The sequence below is a fragment of the Lepidochelys kempii genome, chromosome 7, assembly GCF_965140285.1.
Source record: "Lepidochelys kempii isolate rLepKem1 chromosome 7, rLepKem1.hap1, whole genome shotgun sequence".
Classification (NCBI taxonomy): domain Eukaryota; kingdom Metazoa; phylum Chordata; order Testudines; family Cheloniidae; genus Lepidochelys; species Lepidochelys kempii.
The window spans coordinates 30,348,367-30,367,265 of record NC_136386.1 but is presented as its reverse complement, the minus strand read 5'-3'; the positions used below and the strand labels follow the sequence as shown (position 1 = coordinate 30,367,265).

Sequence of the window (18,899 nt, the reverse complement as noted above, 5' to 3'; positions counted from 1 at the left end):
GCTGGGATCCCATCCCCTCACACACCCCAAAGCTCAGCCGGTGGCTCTCTCGCCTATCCTGTCCTGGTGCCAGTGGAGTCAGACAGCAGGAGCCTGTCATGAGTAATAGACAGGGCCCGGAGAATCGTAACTACACCTCACACGTCACCAACCACCTGGGGGAAACCGAGGCACAGATGAGAACCCAGGAATCCAGGCTCACAGCTCTCCCTGTTCTAACCCCTAGACCCCACTCCCGAGTTCCCCCTCCCCGAGGAGGCTGGCTGTGTATTTTGAGGACAGAAGCTCAGGTGAGGATCTGTGCAGTGTCTTGACAGATGAGGTTGTTTTTAAACATGTGGGGGGAGCCCCGGAGCTTGAATAGCCAGGGGCTGTGGGTCAGGATTGAGGGACACCAACAGAGCTGTGAAGGGGGCCAGGGGAGCCCAGGCTGGGATAGCACGGGGCTGCAGGCTGAGATTGAGGGGCATCGGCAAATCGGGGAGGGGGGCAGGGCTTGAGTGGCAGGGGGGTGTGGGTTGGGATTGAGAGGCCTGGTGCAGTTCTCCCCCTGTGACCCCAGCACAATTCACTCCAGATGCTGCCACACGCAGCCACGATTCCTCTGAGTTTATCCATGGCCCACGGGGCTCCGAGAGCTTGTTCCCTGCTGCTGATCTATGCTAGTGATGCATGAGCCAAAGCCAGTGTGTACACGTAGCAGAATACCGCTCCAGTGGAGCTGAGAGAGCTGGGGGCTGTTGGTCAGGACTTAGGGCCACCAGCAGAGCTGCAGGGGGGATCCAAGGGCTGGGACAGCAGGGGACTGCCGGTCAAGATTGAGGGGCGTCGGTTGGACTGAGCAGGGAGCCCAGGCGGGGATAGCAGGAGGTTGTGGGTTGGGATTGGGGGCACTGGGAGAGCTGGGAGATGGGAGTCCAGGGATGGGACAGCATGTCAAGCCCACATTACAAACTTATGTGGGTTAAAATGCAATTGCCCAGGAGCCCTCCCCTGGTCTGTGTGTGGTGATCACTTACAATGCTCCTCTCGCTGGTGCCCCAAAGAGCTGCCACGGGCTAATCAAAGGGCAGGAGGGGAAACAGAGACCCAAAGAGGGGAAGCGACTTGCCCAGGATCACCCAGCAAGTCTGGGCACTGAACCCACCCCTGCTTGCCAGGAATAGAACCCAGAAGCCCTGACTCCTAACACCCCCACCCTCACCATTAGGTCTCTGTTCCCCTTTTCCTCCCATAGCCAGGAACAGAACCCAAGAGTCCTGACTCTAACCCTTCCCCCCACTGCTCTAACCAATAGATCCCACTCCCCCCTCCCAGAGCCTGGAATAGAATCCAGGATTCCCCATCCAGCACCGTTTCCAGCATTCCCTCTTGCTGGGCACCGCAGCCGGGCATGGCACATGCCCCTTCTCCGCCATTCCCACAAGTGGGGGCATCTCGACGTCCGCAATGTGCAGAGCCCTGTTCACCTCTGTGCCACCCCATCCCCACCCCGAGCCTGCCAGCCATGCAGGGACTTTGCACTCCCAGTGACCCCGACCCCATCAAGCATTGAATGGATTTTGATGTGACTGGCATGCTGTGCCAGCCGGGGCTTGTCCCCATGCTGCTGTGGCGATGCATTATTGATCCATGCTGCAGCCTGTTAGTGAATCTCAGGGGGACATCAGTCCCTTCCACGCAGCCTTCAGTTGAGAGAGATCCATTGGCATCTGGCTTATCCCTGCAGGGCTGGGAAGGGAGAGTAGCGGGGGTAGGGGATGGAGGTGATTTGTAAGGACACTGAGCGTTCAGCGACTCCAGATTCTGCTGGAACCTGTTCTCTGCCCCATGCTGTTCAATGACTTTATCAGTGATCTGGAGGTCAGCATAAAACCACTGCTGATCAGATTGGCGGGTGGCACATTGCCGTAATAAATAATGCTGAGGACAGGGCAGTTCTCCAGGGCTCTCTGGGCTCCTGGGTCCATTCAAAACACCATGTGTTTTCATGCCGCCAAAGGCAAGGCCAGACATCGAAGGGGCACAAGCCGTGCCGATAGAACAGGGACTGTATCCTGGAGAGTAGTGTCTCCGGACAGGATTCTGGGGTCATAGAGGAAGAGCAACTGACCGTGAGCTCCCCATTCGACCCTTGGCTGAGTAGACAGAGGAACAGGGAGTAGGAGCAGGGCGGGGATTTTACCTCTGCATATGGCACAGGGGAGACCCGTCCTAGGATGTTGCGGCCACTTCTGGGGGCCAGGTGTTAGAAAGGGTGTTGAAGAATTGGAGAAGGGGCAGAAAAGAGCCACAAAAATGATTCGAGGCCTAGAAAAAAAGCATGCCAATGAGAGACTGAGGCTGTGTCTACACTGCAGAACCAATACTGACAGAGCCCCCTAGTGCAGATGCAGCATCCGTCGAACGCCGCATCCCTGAAGCACTTTTCTGTGGCCCTAGCTGTGTGTGCCCTAGGGTTTTGTCACCACCGCTGTGGGTCAGGGGTGTGGTTTTTTCCCACTCTGCCGACATGGCTAAACTGATCTAACTTGGAGTTGGCCTACACTTAAATCTACTTAACTTCTTGTAATAAAGCTCAAGAGGTGGCTTGATTATAGTGTCTAAACACTTAGCACTCTTTAATCTGGCAGACAGAGGCAGAACAAGAACCAGTGGCTAGAGGATAAAGCCAGACACCTTCCACTGAGGAATAATGCCCCCGTGTTTCACAGTGCGGGTGAAGATCCATTGGACGAAAATCCCCAGGGAAGGGGTGGATTCTCCATCTTGATGGCTTCAAACCCCAAGTGGGAGATGCTTTAGTCCAACCCAAATTATGGTGCTCCATGCAGGGGTAACTGGGTAACAGTCTCTGGCCTGGGCCATGCAGGAGTTCAGCAGAGATGGTCTGAGGGGCCCTTCTGGACTTCTGTGAATCTCTGAAGTGGATGGGCTGGATGCAAACTCCAAGGAGGGGATCGTGTAGCAGGGTTCGCAGTGGGGTTGGAGGAAGGGATGAAAGAAACAATGTGGGAACTGAGGCTAGGGAGCATCTCCGCCATGAGACCCGTCCCTGTGGGAAAACAGCTTGCGGGGCTGTCTGATGAAAGGACAGGGTTTTGAAACACTTGAGATCTCCACACAAAGTCTGATACCCCTGCAAATTGCCATGCAGGTTGGGGGGCCTGGGGTGGAGTCTGTGGTACAAATGTGGGGCTGTTCGCTCACAGAGTTCCCCATTTACAGACCCTCACCAATGATGTGATTTTCAAGTTTGCTGGCTTATTTTGCACAGAGCTAGGGTGTTAAATAGAAGCCGGTAGCTACATTAACCCAGCTCCTTAGACAGACCTAGAAATCATCTAGCATCCCAAAGCAGGAAGTGGCCCTGAAACAGACACATGATCACACTGGCAAATTAACTGTGTTTTTTGATTGCTGGCTGAGTGGTTTCAGTTTTCCATCTCTGAAAGGGTCCATGTTGCTAATCAGCATCCTCTAGTCCCTTTTAATTCATTTTATTTATGTATATACTGAATTATTAGGCCAGACATAACGCTAATAACTAGGGGACCGTCCCCCTCTAGAAGCTAAGAAGCCCAGAATGTAAACAGAACCTGGATGGGTTTTTAATAATGTCACATGTTTGGTAAGACAATCTTGCGATTTCTCTCAGCCTGATGATCTTTGGAGCGTCTGGGGCTGGCAAACTGATGATGGCAGCACCGCCTAGTGGTTAGTCTACTGGACTGAGACTCAGGAGACCTGAATTCTATTCCCGGCTCAACCGCTGGCCCGCTGGGTGGCACTGAGCAAGTCACAGTCCCTCTCCGTGCCTCAGTTTCCCCACCTGTGCAATGGGAATCATGATTCTGACCTCCTTTGTAAAGCACCTGGCGATCGAGGGATGAAAAGAGCTAGGGATTGTTGTTATGATACTGGCAGCTGAAAGCCCAGGCCATCACACCGGTGTGGTAGCTGGGCCAAGTAATTCACCACCTGTGCAATCTCCCTCCTCCAACCAGTGAAATTGTTGCATGCAAATTAACTGTAGAGCAAGGGTGGCGATTGGTTGAGTTACCTCTGATCTCACAATGGTCTAGAACTCTTAGTATAGCATGGATACATGCCTTACTGTGGCTGTTACACCGCACGGGTGTCATTTGTCACCTCAGAATGGCTGAGAACTTAAAAGCTGGATGGTAGCAGGCTGCAAAGCCCCATGATGACTGAACCTGGTGATATTCTGAACCAGAAGAGCTCTCAGCCATGCTTGTAGCTGCCTCCATCCCTTCACACTGACTCCACAGAGAGTCTGGGCCTCCGAGTGACACTCGGACAGGTGACAATCCTGGAATCTTATTGTACAAGAGCCCACTTTGCCTAGCTTGGAGTTTGTAGCTCTGTCTTCTCTTGTATAGAGAAAACCACAATCATTGGTGTCTGGGACAAAGACTAGATTCCCATGCATAGTCAGACCCCTTCACTGCAGTGAGTTCTCCCGCGCTGGAGTCTCTGTATCAAGATCGGACGTCTCGAAGCTACGCTGTAGCTCAACCAGCAGATCTGAGCTGGAGGCAGGAATGGCTGTAGGAGATCCTGGGTTATACAGATCAGAGGAGATGGGCAAAGGGCACTTCTGGCCTTGAAACCTATGAGCCCTGCAGGGGACGCCCACCAGCTCTTTGGGAATCTGCCCACCAGCTTCAGGCTGGGATGTGCAGACCCTCAATACCTCAAACCCACTGATCTGGGCATGGGCACCTGCGTTCCTGAGCCTTCTTTGACAGCCCAGTCTGAGTGTCTCCCCTAGCCCTGGGGCTCTGCAATCTAACCACCGCCCGTCTGCCAGCTCCTTTCCCCCCGCCTGGCCAAGCTCACTCGGGCCAAGGCCACAGAATCGGGTTTCATTAAGGACCCCAGACCAGCTGGGGAAAGTCAGCACCACACCCGTGAGTCATCCCCAAACACAGCCCTCCATGTCTATGCCCCACCCTCCTCGATCCATCCATCCATCTCCCTCCCTCTCCCTCCTTTCCACACCCCTCCAGCCAGCCATCCTCCTTCACCTCCCTATCCCAACCCCTCAATCTGTCCATCCCCTCACCTCCCTACCCCCCACCCCTCGATCCATCCCTCCATCTCCCTCCCCTTCCCCCCTTTCAACATCCCTCCAGCCAGCCATCCTCCTCCACCTTCCTACCCACCCAGCCCTTGAGCCATCCATCGCCCTCCACCTCCCTGCCCCTCAGCCCTCCAGTCATCCTCCCCCTCCCTCCTTTCAAAACCCCTCCAGCCTGCCATCCCCCTTCTCCTCCCTACCCCTCACCCCTCTGTCTATCCATTCCCGTCCCCTTCCGTACCCCCCAATCCTCGATCCATCCATCGCCCTCCACCTCCCTCCTTTCAACACCCCTCCAGCCAGCCATCCACCTTCACCTCCCTACTCCTACCCCTCAATCCATCCATCCACCTCCCCTCAATCCATCCATCCCCCCACCTCCTTTCACCACCCCTCGATCCATCCATCCCCCTCCACCTCCTTACCCCACACACCCCTCAATCCACCCCTCTATCCATCCATCCCCCTACCTCCCTACACCCCTCCATCTATCCATATTCATACCTCCCCCACCCCGATTTCTTTACTCCTTCCCTGACCAGCCATCTCATCCCCAGCTCCCCTTCCATTCTGCTTCCTGCTCCCAATTTCTTCCTCAGTCAGATTCCACCCCCGGCGGAGCCCATTTCATCCTGCTCTCCTCTCCCCTGTTGTCATCAATGCCTGGCTTTTATCTTCCCTTGTGCTCCAAAGAGCACCTGGAAGGTGGGAGAGCCAACACAGTGGCCTGGCACACTGAGATAGGGGTGCACTGAGTATGGGGGGTTTCTGAGTGCAGGTGACTGCTCATCTGAGGGTGTTCCATCCTGGGCACCCCTCCTATGCTGGGCAATTGCACTGGTACTACAGGCTCAGACCCAAGGCCTGAGCTCCTGGAGTCAGGTGATTGTGGTAGGATCACCTCTCCCAGGCATCGTGGTTGAGGAGAAGAGGTGACCCAGGTGTGACCAGTGCCTGCCTGAGTCTGCTGAGAGCCTGAGCCAACTGCTCCGAGAGGGGGACTGTCCGGGTATAATCACCACAACAACACCAGCCTGAGTCTGCCAAGAGCCTGAGCCAATTGCTCTGAGCACGGGAGCTCCCCAGAGTGTAACTACCACCACGACACCAGCCTGAGTCTGCCGAGAGCCTGCGCCAATCGCTTTGAGGGGAGGGGCATGGTCCCGAGTGAACGTGCACCTTTGGGATCTCACGAGAAAGGGGGGAGGGGGGAGTTAATGATCTCTCTAGGAAGGTGCATCTCTTCTGCAGCAAGACGCTCTCACCTTGCCATCCCCAGCTGTGAGGCGCCCAGGAAATCTTTCACTTTCAAGGCTACAGGCTCTTTAATGTGGCTGTTGTTGCCGTGGCAATTCGTGTTGTGTAGAAATGTCAAGGTCTGGAGCTGCAGCTCTCAAAGTCTAGCTCCCCACAGCCCCTCCCCCCATTCCAGCTCCCACAGTCTCATGCCCTTGCCAGGCACCCAGTGTGGGTTGGTGACCCACAACAACACATTACACGCACACTCAGGGCAGCTCTCCCTTCTCAGGGCATGGGCTCAGGCTCCCGGCACATCACTGCATCAGTTACACTTAGTTACAGGCAGAGCTGCTGCAGCAGGCTGTTAATACAGCGATTTCCCCACCTGGTGCAGAGATGCAGCAGCCTCTGGAGTGGGGCAGAGGGCCAGTGCTCACAAACCCATCACTCTCAGTGACTCCAGTTTATTTATTTATTTAGGCAAATGATTTTAAAAACAAAACCAAAACATAAAATCCTTGGTACCAATTCCCCGTCCAGTCTGGCGCTGATTTCCCATCCAGCCCCCCAACCCAGTACCAATTCCCCATCCAGGTGCACCCTCTGCGATCCAGTCTTTATGCCCCTTCGGGCCCCCTCTCCAATCCAGAGCCCATCCCCCATCCTGGCCCCTCTCCAATCCAGGACCCATTCCCCATCCAGGTCCTTCTCCAATCCAGGGCCCATCCCCCTCTTCAATCCAGAGCCCATCCCCCATCCGGGCCCCTCTCCAATCCAGAGCCCTTCCCTCATCCGGGCCCCTCTCCCATCCACAGCCTATGTCTTGTCCAGGCACCCCCTCTCTGATCTGGGGCCCATTCCCTGTAAAGGACCCCCCTTCTCCATTCTAGTACCAATCCCCCATCCAAGCCCACCCCCTCTCTGATCTGGTACTGATTGCCTGTCCAGGCCCCCCTTCTCTGATCCAGCACCAATTCCCCCCTAACTCTCCTTTTCCAATCTGTGTGTCTCACACCATGTGCATCAAGGTGGGGGCGCAAGCAGGAAGAGCCGGGGGTTTCCAGACATTCCCAGCCTCAGGTGTCAAGTCAAACCAGGTCCGATGGCAAAACCCAAACCCACCTCCAACCATGTAGGGTTCTGTCTCTGGCCAACGGGGCACTCTCCCTGGGGAAAATCCAGTGTCGGAGGGGGGCTGTTGTGCTGTCCCTGGCCTGGTGGTGTCAGATCAGGGGTCACCGCGTTGGCTCAAGTGTCGCCGGGTCGGATCGGGGTTGCCACGTTGGCTGGAGTGTCACCAGCTCAGAGAGGTGGTTACCGGGGTGGTTTGCACATTGCCATGTCACCACATCCCATGGAGTGTCACCGTGTCAGCTCAGAGGCACTCCTCGCCTGGCTCAGCTGTCCCATCCCCGGCGTTCAGCCAGCTGCTCCAGTGCGGTGCGCTCCCACCCGCCTGCGTCATACCACGCTCTCCTCCAGCTCCTCCGTGCTGGCGAAAGCAGCACCCCCCTTGCCCGCCCCCTCAGCCGCGCAGCTGGCCAGCATCCCGTGCACTGACTGGCTGCGCTTGGTCCACATGATGCTCAGCCGCTTGGCATAACCATAGCAGGCACTGGTGGAGATCTCCCCCATGTCCAACGAGCAGCTCCGCTTGGCCTTGGAGGTCCCCAGGTCTGGCTGGTCACGCTGGCCCGCCACCACCCCCTCTGCCGTCCTGGGGTCTGGTGCCTCTTGCCGGGTGGGCTTGCCCCTCGCCCTCCGGCGCTGCGCCTTCGGCCCCCGCTCCAGCTGAGGACCCCGCTGCGGCAGCATCCCATTGGGCACCCCTGGCTGCCCGCCATTGGTCTGTGAGTACGTGTTGGAGACGTTGGGCATGCCAGGGTGGGTGCTGCCACAGATCTTATACTTCACCATCATGACCACGGTGGAAACCAGCAGGGTCACCACGATAATGCCCCCCACGATGACCGTCAGAGTGCCCCCCAGGAAGTGGGCGTGGAGCGAGTGGCAGTCCGGGTACGCCTCCTCCGTGGAGAACTGGGCACAGCCCAGCAGGCGTGTGGCAGCCAGCGAGGTGGCTGAGTCATGGAAGATGGCCAGGACACACAGATCGTAGTCCACGCCTGGGACTAGGTGCTTCAGCATGAAGTGGTGGCTGCTGGCCGGGATGATCCTGAAAGAGAGAGACTTTAGGGAGCGTAAAGAACCATTCTGAGCAGCCCCGCTGACCCCCCCAGGCTGGGGAATCTCCCAGCCTTGCCTGCATCCAGCCCCAGATCTGCTGCTCATAACACCCAGGACTAGAAGAAGCCTCCTGGGTCACTGAGTCCAGTCTCTGCTATCGCAGCCAACCCAACCCCTGCATAGAATCCCAGTCAGAAACATATCCAGCCCCATCTTCAAATGAGTGGGGTGTTTGCCCCCCACTGCTACTCCTGGGAGGCTGCTCCAGACCCTCCCTTCGCTGTTGGTCACAAATCTTCTCAGCTCCAGTCTCAGTTGATTCCTGGCCAGTTTGTCCCCATTTGTCCTTGTGCCAACACTGTCCTTTAGCTTCAGTAGCTCTTCTCCCTCCCTGGGGTTACCCCCTGGTGTGTTTTCAGATAGCAGATCCCCTCTCAGCCTTCGCCCAGCCAGGCTAAACAGGCCCAGCTCACTCAGTCTCCTCTCGTAAGATCAGCTCCCCATTGCCCTGATCAGCCTGGGAGCCCTTCTCTGCACCGGGCCAGTTTGATTCATCTTTCTAGAACACGGGTGACCAGAACTGCACACGGTGTTCCCGCTGAGCTCTTCCCAGTGCCTCGGCCAGGAGCATTAATACTTCCCTACCTCAACTGAAATCCCGAGCCAGCCTAGGATCGCTTTGGTTTTCATGGTGGTTCACAGTCATCCTGTGATCAACCAACGCATTCAGCTCTTTCTCCTGCTCTGTCATTTCTGGCCAAGCAAGGGCGTCAGGGGCCCTCACCCAAACAGCTTCAACAACAGGCCTCAAGTGATTTGTGATTTGGGGGGTGCATACTGAGACTCCCAAAAGGGTTTCCAAAAATTGCTCAGTACCTACCACCGACACTCAGGACCCTTTAAGGTGTTTCAAGATGTGGCCTCCCCAGAATCATTTCATAAGAACACCTAGTTCTTATCCAGCACTTTTCATCCCTGGAGCTCAAACACTTTACAAAGGTGGTCAGTATCCTATCCCCATTTTACAGATGGGGAAACTGAGGCACAGGGGGGTGTCATTGGCCAGGGTCAGTCAGTGGCCAAGCCAGGAATACAATACAGGAGTTCTGAGTCCCAAGTCCAGGGCTGTAACCAACAGGCCACACTGCCTCTGGAGTGCAGACCCCACCTCACTTTTGAACAGGGACTTAAATTCCTAAGGCATGTAGGTGCTTTGGAAAAGCCTTCAGGTGCTGGGGAATCCACCCATCGCTGAGTCAGCTATTCCAGTCATTAATCCCCCTCCTTGTTACAAATGGCCTCGTTTCTAACCTCAGTTTGTCAAGCTTCAGCTCCCAGCCATGGGGTCTTGATCTGCCTTTGTTGGCTGGTTGAAAAGCCCTCTGCCCTCCAAAGTCTCCTCCCACTATAAGGGCTTTCAGACCTGGATTGAGTCACCTCTACGTACAAAATAGGGGAAGGGCTTACTATCTAAATAGGCAATGAGAGGGAGGGTGAAACTGAGGCACAGAGAGGGGTGCTGTGATAGAACCCAGGAGTCCTAGCTCCCAGTCCCCTGCCCTAACCACTAGACCACACTCCCCACCCCCAGCAGTTCTGAACCCAGGTTCCCTGCATCTAGACCCACCCCTGACATTGCTGCCCTTTTCTTGCCCCCGCCCCCACATGTCTAGCCCCTACTCGCATCTCTAGCCTGAACTTTAATAGTCTCAGCCTAAACCACTGGGATGGCATGGCCTTCTCCACCCCCCGACCCCCATCGTCTGCTGCCAATGGACTTGCCGCTGCCACTCCAACAAGCTCCTGGTGCTGATTTAGCCTCCTCTGGGTTGGGGCGTGGGGGCTGTTTATACAAGGATCCCTCGCCCAGCACTGAGATGCAGCCACCTCTGGGTTGGGGCACGGAGCTGTTCGTACAGGAGTCCCTGCCAGCTGCCTCTGGGCTTGGACACAGGACTCAGAACCCGGGCAGGATTGGCAGCTGGGTGCCACATGAGCAGAGAGACTAATTCACAGCTAAGCCCTCTCTCTGCTTCCCCGGAGTAGTCAGAACAACCCCAGGGCTGCTCTAACCATAAGCTTCACACAGGCGTGTCCATAACGCAGGGTGGCCCAGCCATGCCTCCCGCAGAATACCCATAATGCTGTGTACTATGGCCACTCCCCATGTTAGAGAAAATCCGTGGTGCCATGTGTTCCAGGCACACCCCCTTCCCTGGAGAATAATGCAATGCAATGCAATGCAATGCAGCCACACACCCCTACTCAAGGCTCTCAGTGGTCCAGTGATGTGGCTGGGGCACGACCAAGCATGGTCTCTCTTCCCGGAGCCTCCTGTGCCATGGCATCCATCCCCACCCACTCCCCCAATCTCATCCTTGCTGCGGCACCCCCTACCTGTAGATCAGAGTGTCATCCACGGTGCAGTTGTACTGGATCTGGTACATCCAGGCAGTGGGGGCCGACTTGTCTACAGCCCAGTGCACCAAGGCTGAGTCAGCTGTCACATCGGACACCTCCACACTCCTCTCACCCACCCCCAAGTCGGTGGTGTTGGCCGCTGTCTTGGTGGCAATGTCGGAGGAGCCCGGGTCATGGTGCGGCACTGGGCCACTGCTCCCATTGCCCTGATGGGGCAAAGGGATAATCTTGAGGTCCACCAGGGCTGTGGACTCACCCGCTGCATTGATGGCGATGCAGGTGTAGGGGCCGTCGTCCCGGACTGTGGTTACCAGCACATCTAAGGTGCCATTGCGGAAGGAGACGGTCCGGGAGGAATTGGAGATGATCTTGTCATCCGGTGACACCCAGTGGATCACTGGCTCAGGGTCCCCGATGGCACGGCACTTCAGGGTGGCCCGCTGGCCCTCCAGCACCCACAGCTTGTGCGTGTGACGGGTGATGAGGGGCGGCTCGCAGGTGAACTCCTCCTCGGGCACTGACCAGAAGTAGCGGCCAGCCACGTGGGGCGGCGAGGCGCACGTCTCCATGTCATCCTCCCGTGCCAGCCGTCGCAGCCACAGCAGCTCACAGTTGCAGTGTAGGGGGTTGCCCCCGAAGCTCAGCACGATGGTGGCAGTGTAGGGGGTGGGACTGATGACGCCTGTCTGGGAGCGGGCAAAGAGCGGGTCAGGGGGCAGGGTGTATAACCGGTTGGAGGTCATGTCCAAGCGGGACAGCTTGTAGAGCTCGGAGAACGTGCCTTCCATGACGGAGTCAATGAGGTTGTGGTCCAGGTTGAGGGTGTGCAGGCAGAGCATGCCTCGGATGCCCTCCCAGGGGACGCGGCGCAAGTTGTTGTAGGACAGGTCCAGGTCCTCCAGCGTCAGCAGGAAGTCGTCAAAGGCAGCAGCCGAGATGCTCACCAGCTGGTTGTTGTTGAGGATGAGGTGCTGCAGGTTGAGCATCCCGCGCAGGGCCTCCTCGCCGATCTCCGTCAGCCGGTTGCTGTCCAGGTGCAGGGAACGCAGGCTCTCCAGGTCACCGAAGGCGAAGGGCCGGATGCTGTCGATGGTGTTGCGGGAGAGGGTCAAGTCCACCAGGCCGCTCATGTTGAGGAAGTCCTGGGGCTCCAGCACGCGGATGTAGTTGTCGGCCAGGCGCAGCTCCACTGTGCGCCGGTCAATGTTGGCTGGGATGAAGAGCAGGCCCTTGTTGGCACACAGGGTGCTTAGTGACTCGGAGAGATTCTGGCACACGCAGTGGAAGGGGCAGGAGGCAGCCCAGGACACCAGGGTCCCTGCCATCAGAAGCAGCACCAGCAGCAGGCAAGCCATGGTTGGTGGGTCTGCAGTGTCTGGGAGGCAGAGGAGAGAGGGGATCAGAGAATGGAGTGAGCGAAGGTCAGCCAAGAGCAGGGACCTGGGGAAAAGGTGGTCTAGGGGGTATAGGCAGCTTGCGGCATGGGGCTACAGCCCTCATACCATAGCCCCACCCTCTATGTGAGCCCCACCTCCATGCCATAGCCACACCCCTGCACTGTAGCCCCAACTCCATCCCACAGCCACGCCCCAGCATCATGGCTCGATACCAGGGCGGTACCCCTGCATCAGATACCTGCCTGCCACACCATGATCACACCCCTCCTGTATGACCCCACCCCCACACCATACCCACACCCCTTCACCAGGGCTGTACCCCCTGCACCGTAATCCTGCTCCAAACACTGTCTGTAGCGCAACCCCCACCTACCATGGTCTCGCCCTGCACTGCAGCCCCATCCCCTATGGCCCCCAACCCTGCACTGTAGCTCCTTTCACAAACAGTGGCCCCACCTGTGCAGTGTGGCCTGGCCCCATTTATAGTGACAGCTGCACAGGGAGGATGGGTTGCCAGCAGGCCCCCTACTAACTGGGGTATGGCTGCTTAGGTTGGGTGGAACTGGTAGAACCCCCAGAGCAGTGGGGATTGAGATGCCCAGGTCCGCTCCCCTGTCTTGGAGCCATTGGCTCAGGCTATCTGCAGACTCAGGCAGGTATGGCTGGGACAGCTACACCTGGGTTTTGTTTTCCAACTTTTCTCCCCAACCACAAGGATGAGAAATGGAAGCTTCAGTTCTAGTACAGTCCCATGACTCCAGGAGCTGGGGCCATAGAAAGTGCTTAGGAACTAATCCAGGGCCTGTGGTCTCTGTTGTGGCCTATAGAACCCTATGGTTCTGTTCTCTGCGCTCGGAGGGGAGTGAGGTCTGGCGTCTTAGAGCTGGAGGAGCTGGGAGTCAGGAGCGCTGAGTTCTGGGAGTGGAGGGGGTCTCCCCCACTGCTGGGATCCCTTCCCCACCTCTAGCCTGCACTCCCCATGCCAGCCATCTCCCCCAGGCTTGGATCCCTCCCAGATTCCCCACTCCAGCCTGTGTTCCCCACGCCAGCTCCTTCCCTCGCTGACAGGGTCCCTCCCCAGTCCCCCTGGCCTGTGTTCTCTGTGCAACTCACCTTTCCCCCCGCATAATCCTGCCGCCCCCACCACCGCCCAGTGCCGCAGACAGGGAACCAGCCAGGTTGATAGTTCAGCCACTGAATTTTTAAAGATCTATCTGGTTCCTACATCCGTCCCAGAGCCCAGCATCCTCCCCACTGGACACACTGTTTCATGAGCTACTCCCCCCCCCCCAGCCCCCGCACAGCCAGGCAATTGGGAGGGGCGAAGAGAGAGGAGGGCTGAGGAGGATGAACTGGTTTTCTGGACAGCAGATATGGCTGCTACTCCTGAAGGGAGCCAGAAATCCTGGCTTCCAGTATTCCCCCCACCCCCCTCTAGCCACCAGACAGACACTATTCTCCTCCCTGATCTGGGGATAGAAGCCAGGAGTCCTGACAGGCCATGGCCCAAAGAACTTACATTCTACGTACAGTGGTTAGATCGGGAGGGGGAGTCAGGACTCCTGGGTTCTATCCCAGGTTTGGGAGGGGCAGTGGGGTGTAGGAGGGTAACGCAGAGGTGATTGGGAGCCCGCCAGCACTCCATTTCCTGTGCAACATCCCTTTCTGTCTGAAGGGTAGTGCCAAGGGAAGTTATTGATTTAATAAGCGCCAGCATTCAGGTCACCCTGATAACGCCAGGGACATGGGCATATAATTGGTGGGGCGGGGTGGGGGGTCAGGCAGGATCATCTTTCTCCAGAGCTCTGGTGCATGGATGGAGTTGCTCCAGGCTGCTTGGCTAACTGTGGCTGGGGGGGTCTGGGACACAGCACTGTGCAGGGAGAACAGTCACAGAGCTGCTGTAGAGGGACATGAAGAGCTCTGTGTAGCTTGAAAGCTTCTCTCTCCCCAACAATAAAAGCCGTTACCTCACCCACCTTGTCTTTTTAGAGGGATCATGTCAGGGCTTCAGATAACCACTGGGTAAACCAGAAATAGCCATTTTCCCTCCCCTCCCCCTTTCCCTGAGCTCCCCTCCCATCCCCCCACTTTATGCCAACTCCACACGCCCCTCATATGCCCCAGAAACAGATCCCTCAAATAATCAAAGTGGAGTTCCTACCACAGATGCTGAGAAAGGAGGGGACTAGGGGTCAGGACTCCTGGGTTCACTCCCCAGCTCTGGGAGGGAGTGTGGTGTAGCACTAAGAACAGGAAGCTGGGAGTCAGGACTCCTGAGTCCTCTATTTCACTCAGCTCCCAACAATGAAAGAGACTAGTCAGTTTCTCTTTGCATTTCTAGTCAATTTTGCTCTTGCCTATGACCTGGGCTGGAACATGGAGGCTGCAGGGGGAAGGGCTGGATAAACATATTCATAATCCTGTTTCCAGTGCATTTGAAGAAAGGCAGGGAAGAGATTTCTGGCAGTGTTTGTACTGGGGCTTAGGGGGAAATCTGTAGCCAAAGAGACCCAAAAGCGTGTCTACGGGGCACCCCCATGAAGAGAATTATTGGTGTCAAAGCATTAACACACACAGGTGTCAATCCAGAGTTTGCTGGGCCAGCAGATCCCTGAGTAATTCCCAAAGCAGGAGTGAGAATTACTCTCCTCATTTTGCTAAGGGGAAACTGAGGCACAGAGCAACAAAGGGACTTGTCCAAGGTCAGTGGCAGAGCCGGGAATAGAACCCAGAGTCCCGAATCCTCACCTGATTGTGCTCCAAACACTATTCCCAGCTCTGGGAGGGGAGTAGGTTCTAGTGGTTAGAGCAGGGAGGGCTGGGAGCCAGGACTCCTCAATTCTATTTGCCCCAGATTCCTCATGGTCCTTCCAAAGGGAGGCACAGTTGTCACCTTCTTTGCTCTCCTGATGGTACATAAGCTCTGGCAGAGCCAGCAGAAACATAAGGGGTGGGGAACTGTACCTGCTCCCAGGTCAGAGGGCTCAAAGACTGACCGGAGGCCTGGCTGGGAGAATATACCCAGGGAGCAGGCTTTCAGATGGAGTCTAGGGGGTTGGCGTAGGGTGGCACTGGCAACCAGCATGCCTGGGTTCTATTCCTGGCTCTGGGAAAGAGGGAGGGTGCGAGACACTTGCTCTGTCTGCAGCTATTTATTTCTGGGGGTCCTGTGGGTGTGGAGGAGCTGGGGTTTTGGTGTGTGCTCACGGCTCTGCACGAGTTGCCAGGTGCACCCTTCTGAGTATCTGCGCGCTTATCTGGGTGGGCTTATGTGAGTGAGTAGGTGTGGGCTCAATGGTGTGTGTGTGTCCGCCATTGGGGGAGAGTGACGTGTCTGTCCATGTCTCCCCCAGGCACCCACTGCTCTGGACCAAACTGCCCCTCCGCACCAGCGTGGGCAGCAGGATGCCCCCTGTTGGTGGGTGAGGGGAGCTGTGTCCAGCTCTGCTGTGGGTGGGGTGTCGTTCTTTGGAAGGGTGGGGTCACTACAACCAGCTGCCCCCATCCCTGGCAGCCTCTGACCGGGATGGGGCCTGTGGTGGGGGACGGGAAGTTGGCAGGTAACTGCTTCCTTCCACCCCCCTCAGAAACTCCTCCCCTCTGTACCCAGCCCACCCACAGGCTCTGTCCTTAGCCAGAGGGGCCAGCAGCACCCCTGTTTCGGGGGGGGGGGTGAGATTGGGAGTGGATCTCTACTGTTCCTCCCCTCCCCTGCACACACCCTCTGGTGCCCTTCAACCAGTGCTTTGACAGGTAATGAGAAACATTCAGCCCCCCCAGCTCCTGCCTTGTTCCCTCATCGCCCCTTCCAGCCCCCAGCTCCTGCCTAGCTCCCCCTACTGCCCCAGTCCAGCCCCCCAGCTCCTGCCTAGCTCGTGCAGAGCCCCAATCCAACCCCCTATCCTCCGCCTAGCTTCCCTCCTGCTCCCTCGCAGCCCCTCTGCAGCCCCTCCAGGTTCCTCCGGTCCAGCCCGCAGCCACTCACCCCTCCAGGCCTTTCAGCTCCCCTCCTGGCCCCCACGTCCCTGATCCACAGCCCCGTTTCAGGCCCCCACACGCCCTCCCCAAGCTCCGATCCAGTTCCCCCTCCCCAGACGCCTCCCCCCCCCCCGCCCCATGCACAGCGGCCGATGCTTTTACCTTGCGCTCTGTCTCTAGGGGGGGCCACGTCTCCTGTCTCCGGGCCCCCCACCCGCGCCCTGGCTCATCCCCGGGACTGCGATTCCCCCCACGCCACCTCCGCGCGTCCTTGCGGGCTGCTCACGCCCGGGGACCGGAGTCACCCTGGCCAAAGGGGCCCCCCATCCCAGCAGTCCCCCGGCCCCGGGGGGCCAGCAGGCCCCTCTCTCCCCTGGCGGCTCCTCTCCGCTGCGGCGCGGCTCAACTTGTGCCGGGCTTGCGGTGGCATGAACGGGGCTACGCGAGTGCGGCCAGATCCGAGCGCCCTCCACGGCTAGCAGCCCCCTGCAGCACCAGCGCAGACTCCCCCCAGCATCGCCGGACGCCTGGGTTCTCTCCGCCGGCGGCGTGGCGGGTGCAATCGATATTGTGCAATCCGGTTATATATCCGAGGGGGGTCGGGCATGTACACTCTGGGGGGCACCCCCTCTGCCCCCCGGACGCCTGGGTTCTATCCACCCGGGGTGCAATCCGTTTTGTCCAATCCAGTTATAGCTCCAGGCAGGGGGTTACATATACTTCCTAAAGCCCCCCTCTCCGCTCCCCGGACGCCTGGATTCTGTCCCCCGGCAAGGCGGGGGGGGGTCCAATCCGTTTTCAATCCAGTAACCGGGCGCGGGCTAGATCCACTCTGGGGGCACTCGCCGGACGCCTGGGTTCTATCCACCGGGAGGTGGGTTCAGTCCGTGCTGTCTAATCAAGTTATAAATCCGGGAAGGGGGGATGGTCACCCCCAGCACTGAGTCTCCGGACGCCTGGGTTTTATCCTCGGGGGGTCCTCGTGAATATGGTCCGCTGTCAGCTCCAGGCAGTGGAGACGCAGCCTCCCGGATGCCTGGGTCCCATCCGCTGTAGTATTCAGGGGTGCGATCCCTTTATAGCTCGGTCCCAGGCAGGGGACAGCACACCCCCACCCCCACCCCGTCTCTGTCTCCCGGACTCCTGGGTTCTATTCCAAACTCGCCACACGCCCGGGTTCTATCGCCCGCAGCGGCCGGGCTCCCCCGGGCCCATCCCCTCCCCACACCCGCCTTGGGGCCGGTTCTGGGGCGCACGGGTCCGCTGGGGGCGAAGGGGCATCGGCTGCCCCCCACCCCCGCACCCCGACCCGCCGCTTCCTGGCGCCGAGCCCTAAACCCCAGCGCCGCCCCCCCCCCCCCCCCCGCAGACGGCGGCGGGAGGTGGGAACCGCGCGCGCCCTCCGGTCCCTGCCCGGGCGCCGGAGCTGTGCCGCGGGGTGGGGGATGGGAGGGCTGCGAGGAGGATCCGGCCTCCCCTCCCCTCCCCTCCCCTCCCCGCACGGCGCCAGCTCTGCCCCTTCCCGGCTGGCGGGGGGCGGGGAGGGGTCGTGCATGGTCCCTCTGCACCGTGCGGGGAGGGGGGGCAAGGCTTGGTGGGGGGTGCACGGTTCTTTTCCAGCAGGATGCGGGGGGGGGGAATCAAATCAGCTGGTGGAGAAAGGGGACTGGGAGCTGGTGGGATAGGGCAGGTGGGGGTGGGCTGGCTGATGCATGAGCCCCATACACCAGGATGGGGGAGGTGGCAGCTGGAGGGCAAGAGTGGGGTGAGGCGGGGAAGGGGGTTGGCAGCTGTAGCTAAAGGGGAGGGGAGGCTGGTGCAAGGTCCCCTTTCACTGGGGAGGGGGCAGGGGATGTTGCACGGTCACCGTACATCAGGAGGGGGGGTCAGAAGGGAGAGGGGGGTGCAAGGCTGGCAGCTGGAGCTGGGGGAAGAGAGGGATGGGGAGTGGAGGCTGGTGCTGGTCCCCATATACCAGGATGGGGTGGGGGAGGTTGTCAGTTGGACTTGGGCGGGTGGGAATGGTGGTGCATGGTCCCTTTTCGCCAGGTGAGGGGCTGAGGGCGCTGATGCCTGGTCCCAGCTGCAGATAGGGAGTGGAGGCTAATGGTTAGAGCAGGGACAAAGGGAATCAGAATCACACTTCCAATCACAAAAACAGAACCCAGGAGTCCTGGTTCCCAGCCCCTTCTACTCTAACTACTAGACCCTCCCCCCCTCAGAACTGGCAATGGAATCCTGATTCCTAGCCCTGCTGCGCTCTAACCACTAGACCTTACTGACCCCCTTCCAATACCCTGTAATACCCGGCTGTTTGCAGCCGCCTCGATCCCCAGTACAGGGAGCTGGGCTTTCCCTCCAGGTTCGTAGCTTCTGACTCCTGTCACAATTCACATTTCTAAGTCTGGAGTTTATGAGCTGCAGAGCCCAGGGGTCCCTGTCGTGTCCTGGGGACCAGAGAGCCCAGCAGTTCTGTGCTATGGACAAACTTCACACATGCCCCCTGCAGACCTTGGGGCTGGGATGGCAGGGGGTGAGGGGTCAGCATTGAGGGGCATTGGCAGAGCGGG

At 58.3% G+C, this 18,899-nt stretch overlaps 2 protein-coding genes across 8 annotated transcripts in view; one reads left to right on the top strand and one right to left on the bottom strand.

The window, feature by feature from the left end:
* Positions 1-18,899, top strand: part of PC (pyruvate carboxylase) — a 236,585-nt gene that overhangs the window by 205,443 nt on the left and 12,243 nt on the right. The gene's annotated exons all lie outside the window — the stretch shown is intronic.
* On the bottom strand, positions 6,802-17,427 carry LRFN4 (leucine rich repeat and fibronectin type III domain containing 4). Its single transcript, XM_073351685.2, has 3 exons — positions 16,492-17,427; positions 10,928-12,326; positions 6,802-8,519 (listed from the first exon to the last, which is right to left on the bottom strand). The coding sequence occupies exons 2-3, from the start codon at positions 12,304-12,306 to the stop codon at positions 7,805-7,807; spliced, it is 2,094 nt and encodes a 697-aa protein (XP_073207786.2). The 5' UTR covers positions 12,307-12,326; positions 16,492-17,427; the 3' UTR covers positions 6,802-7,804.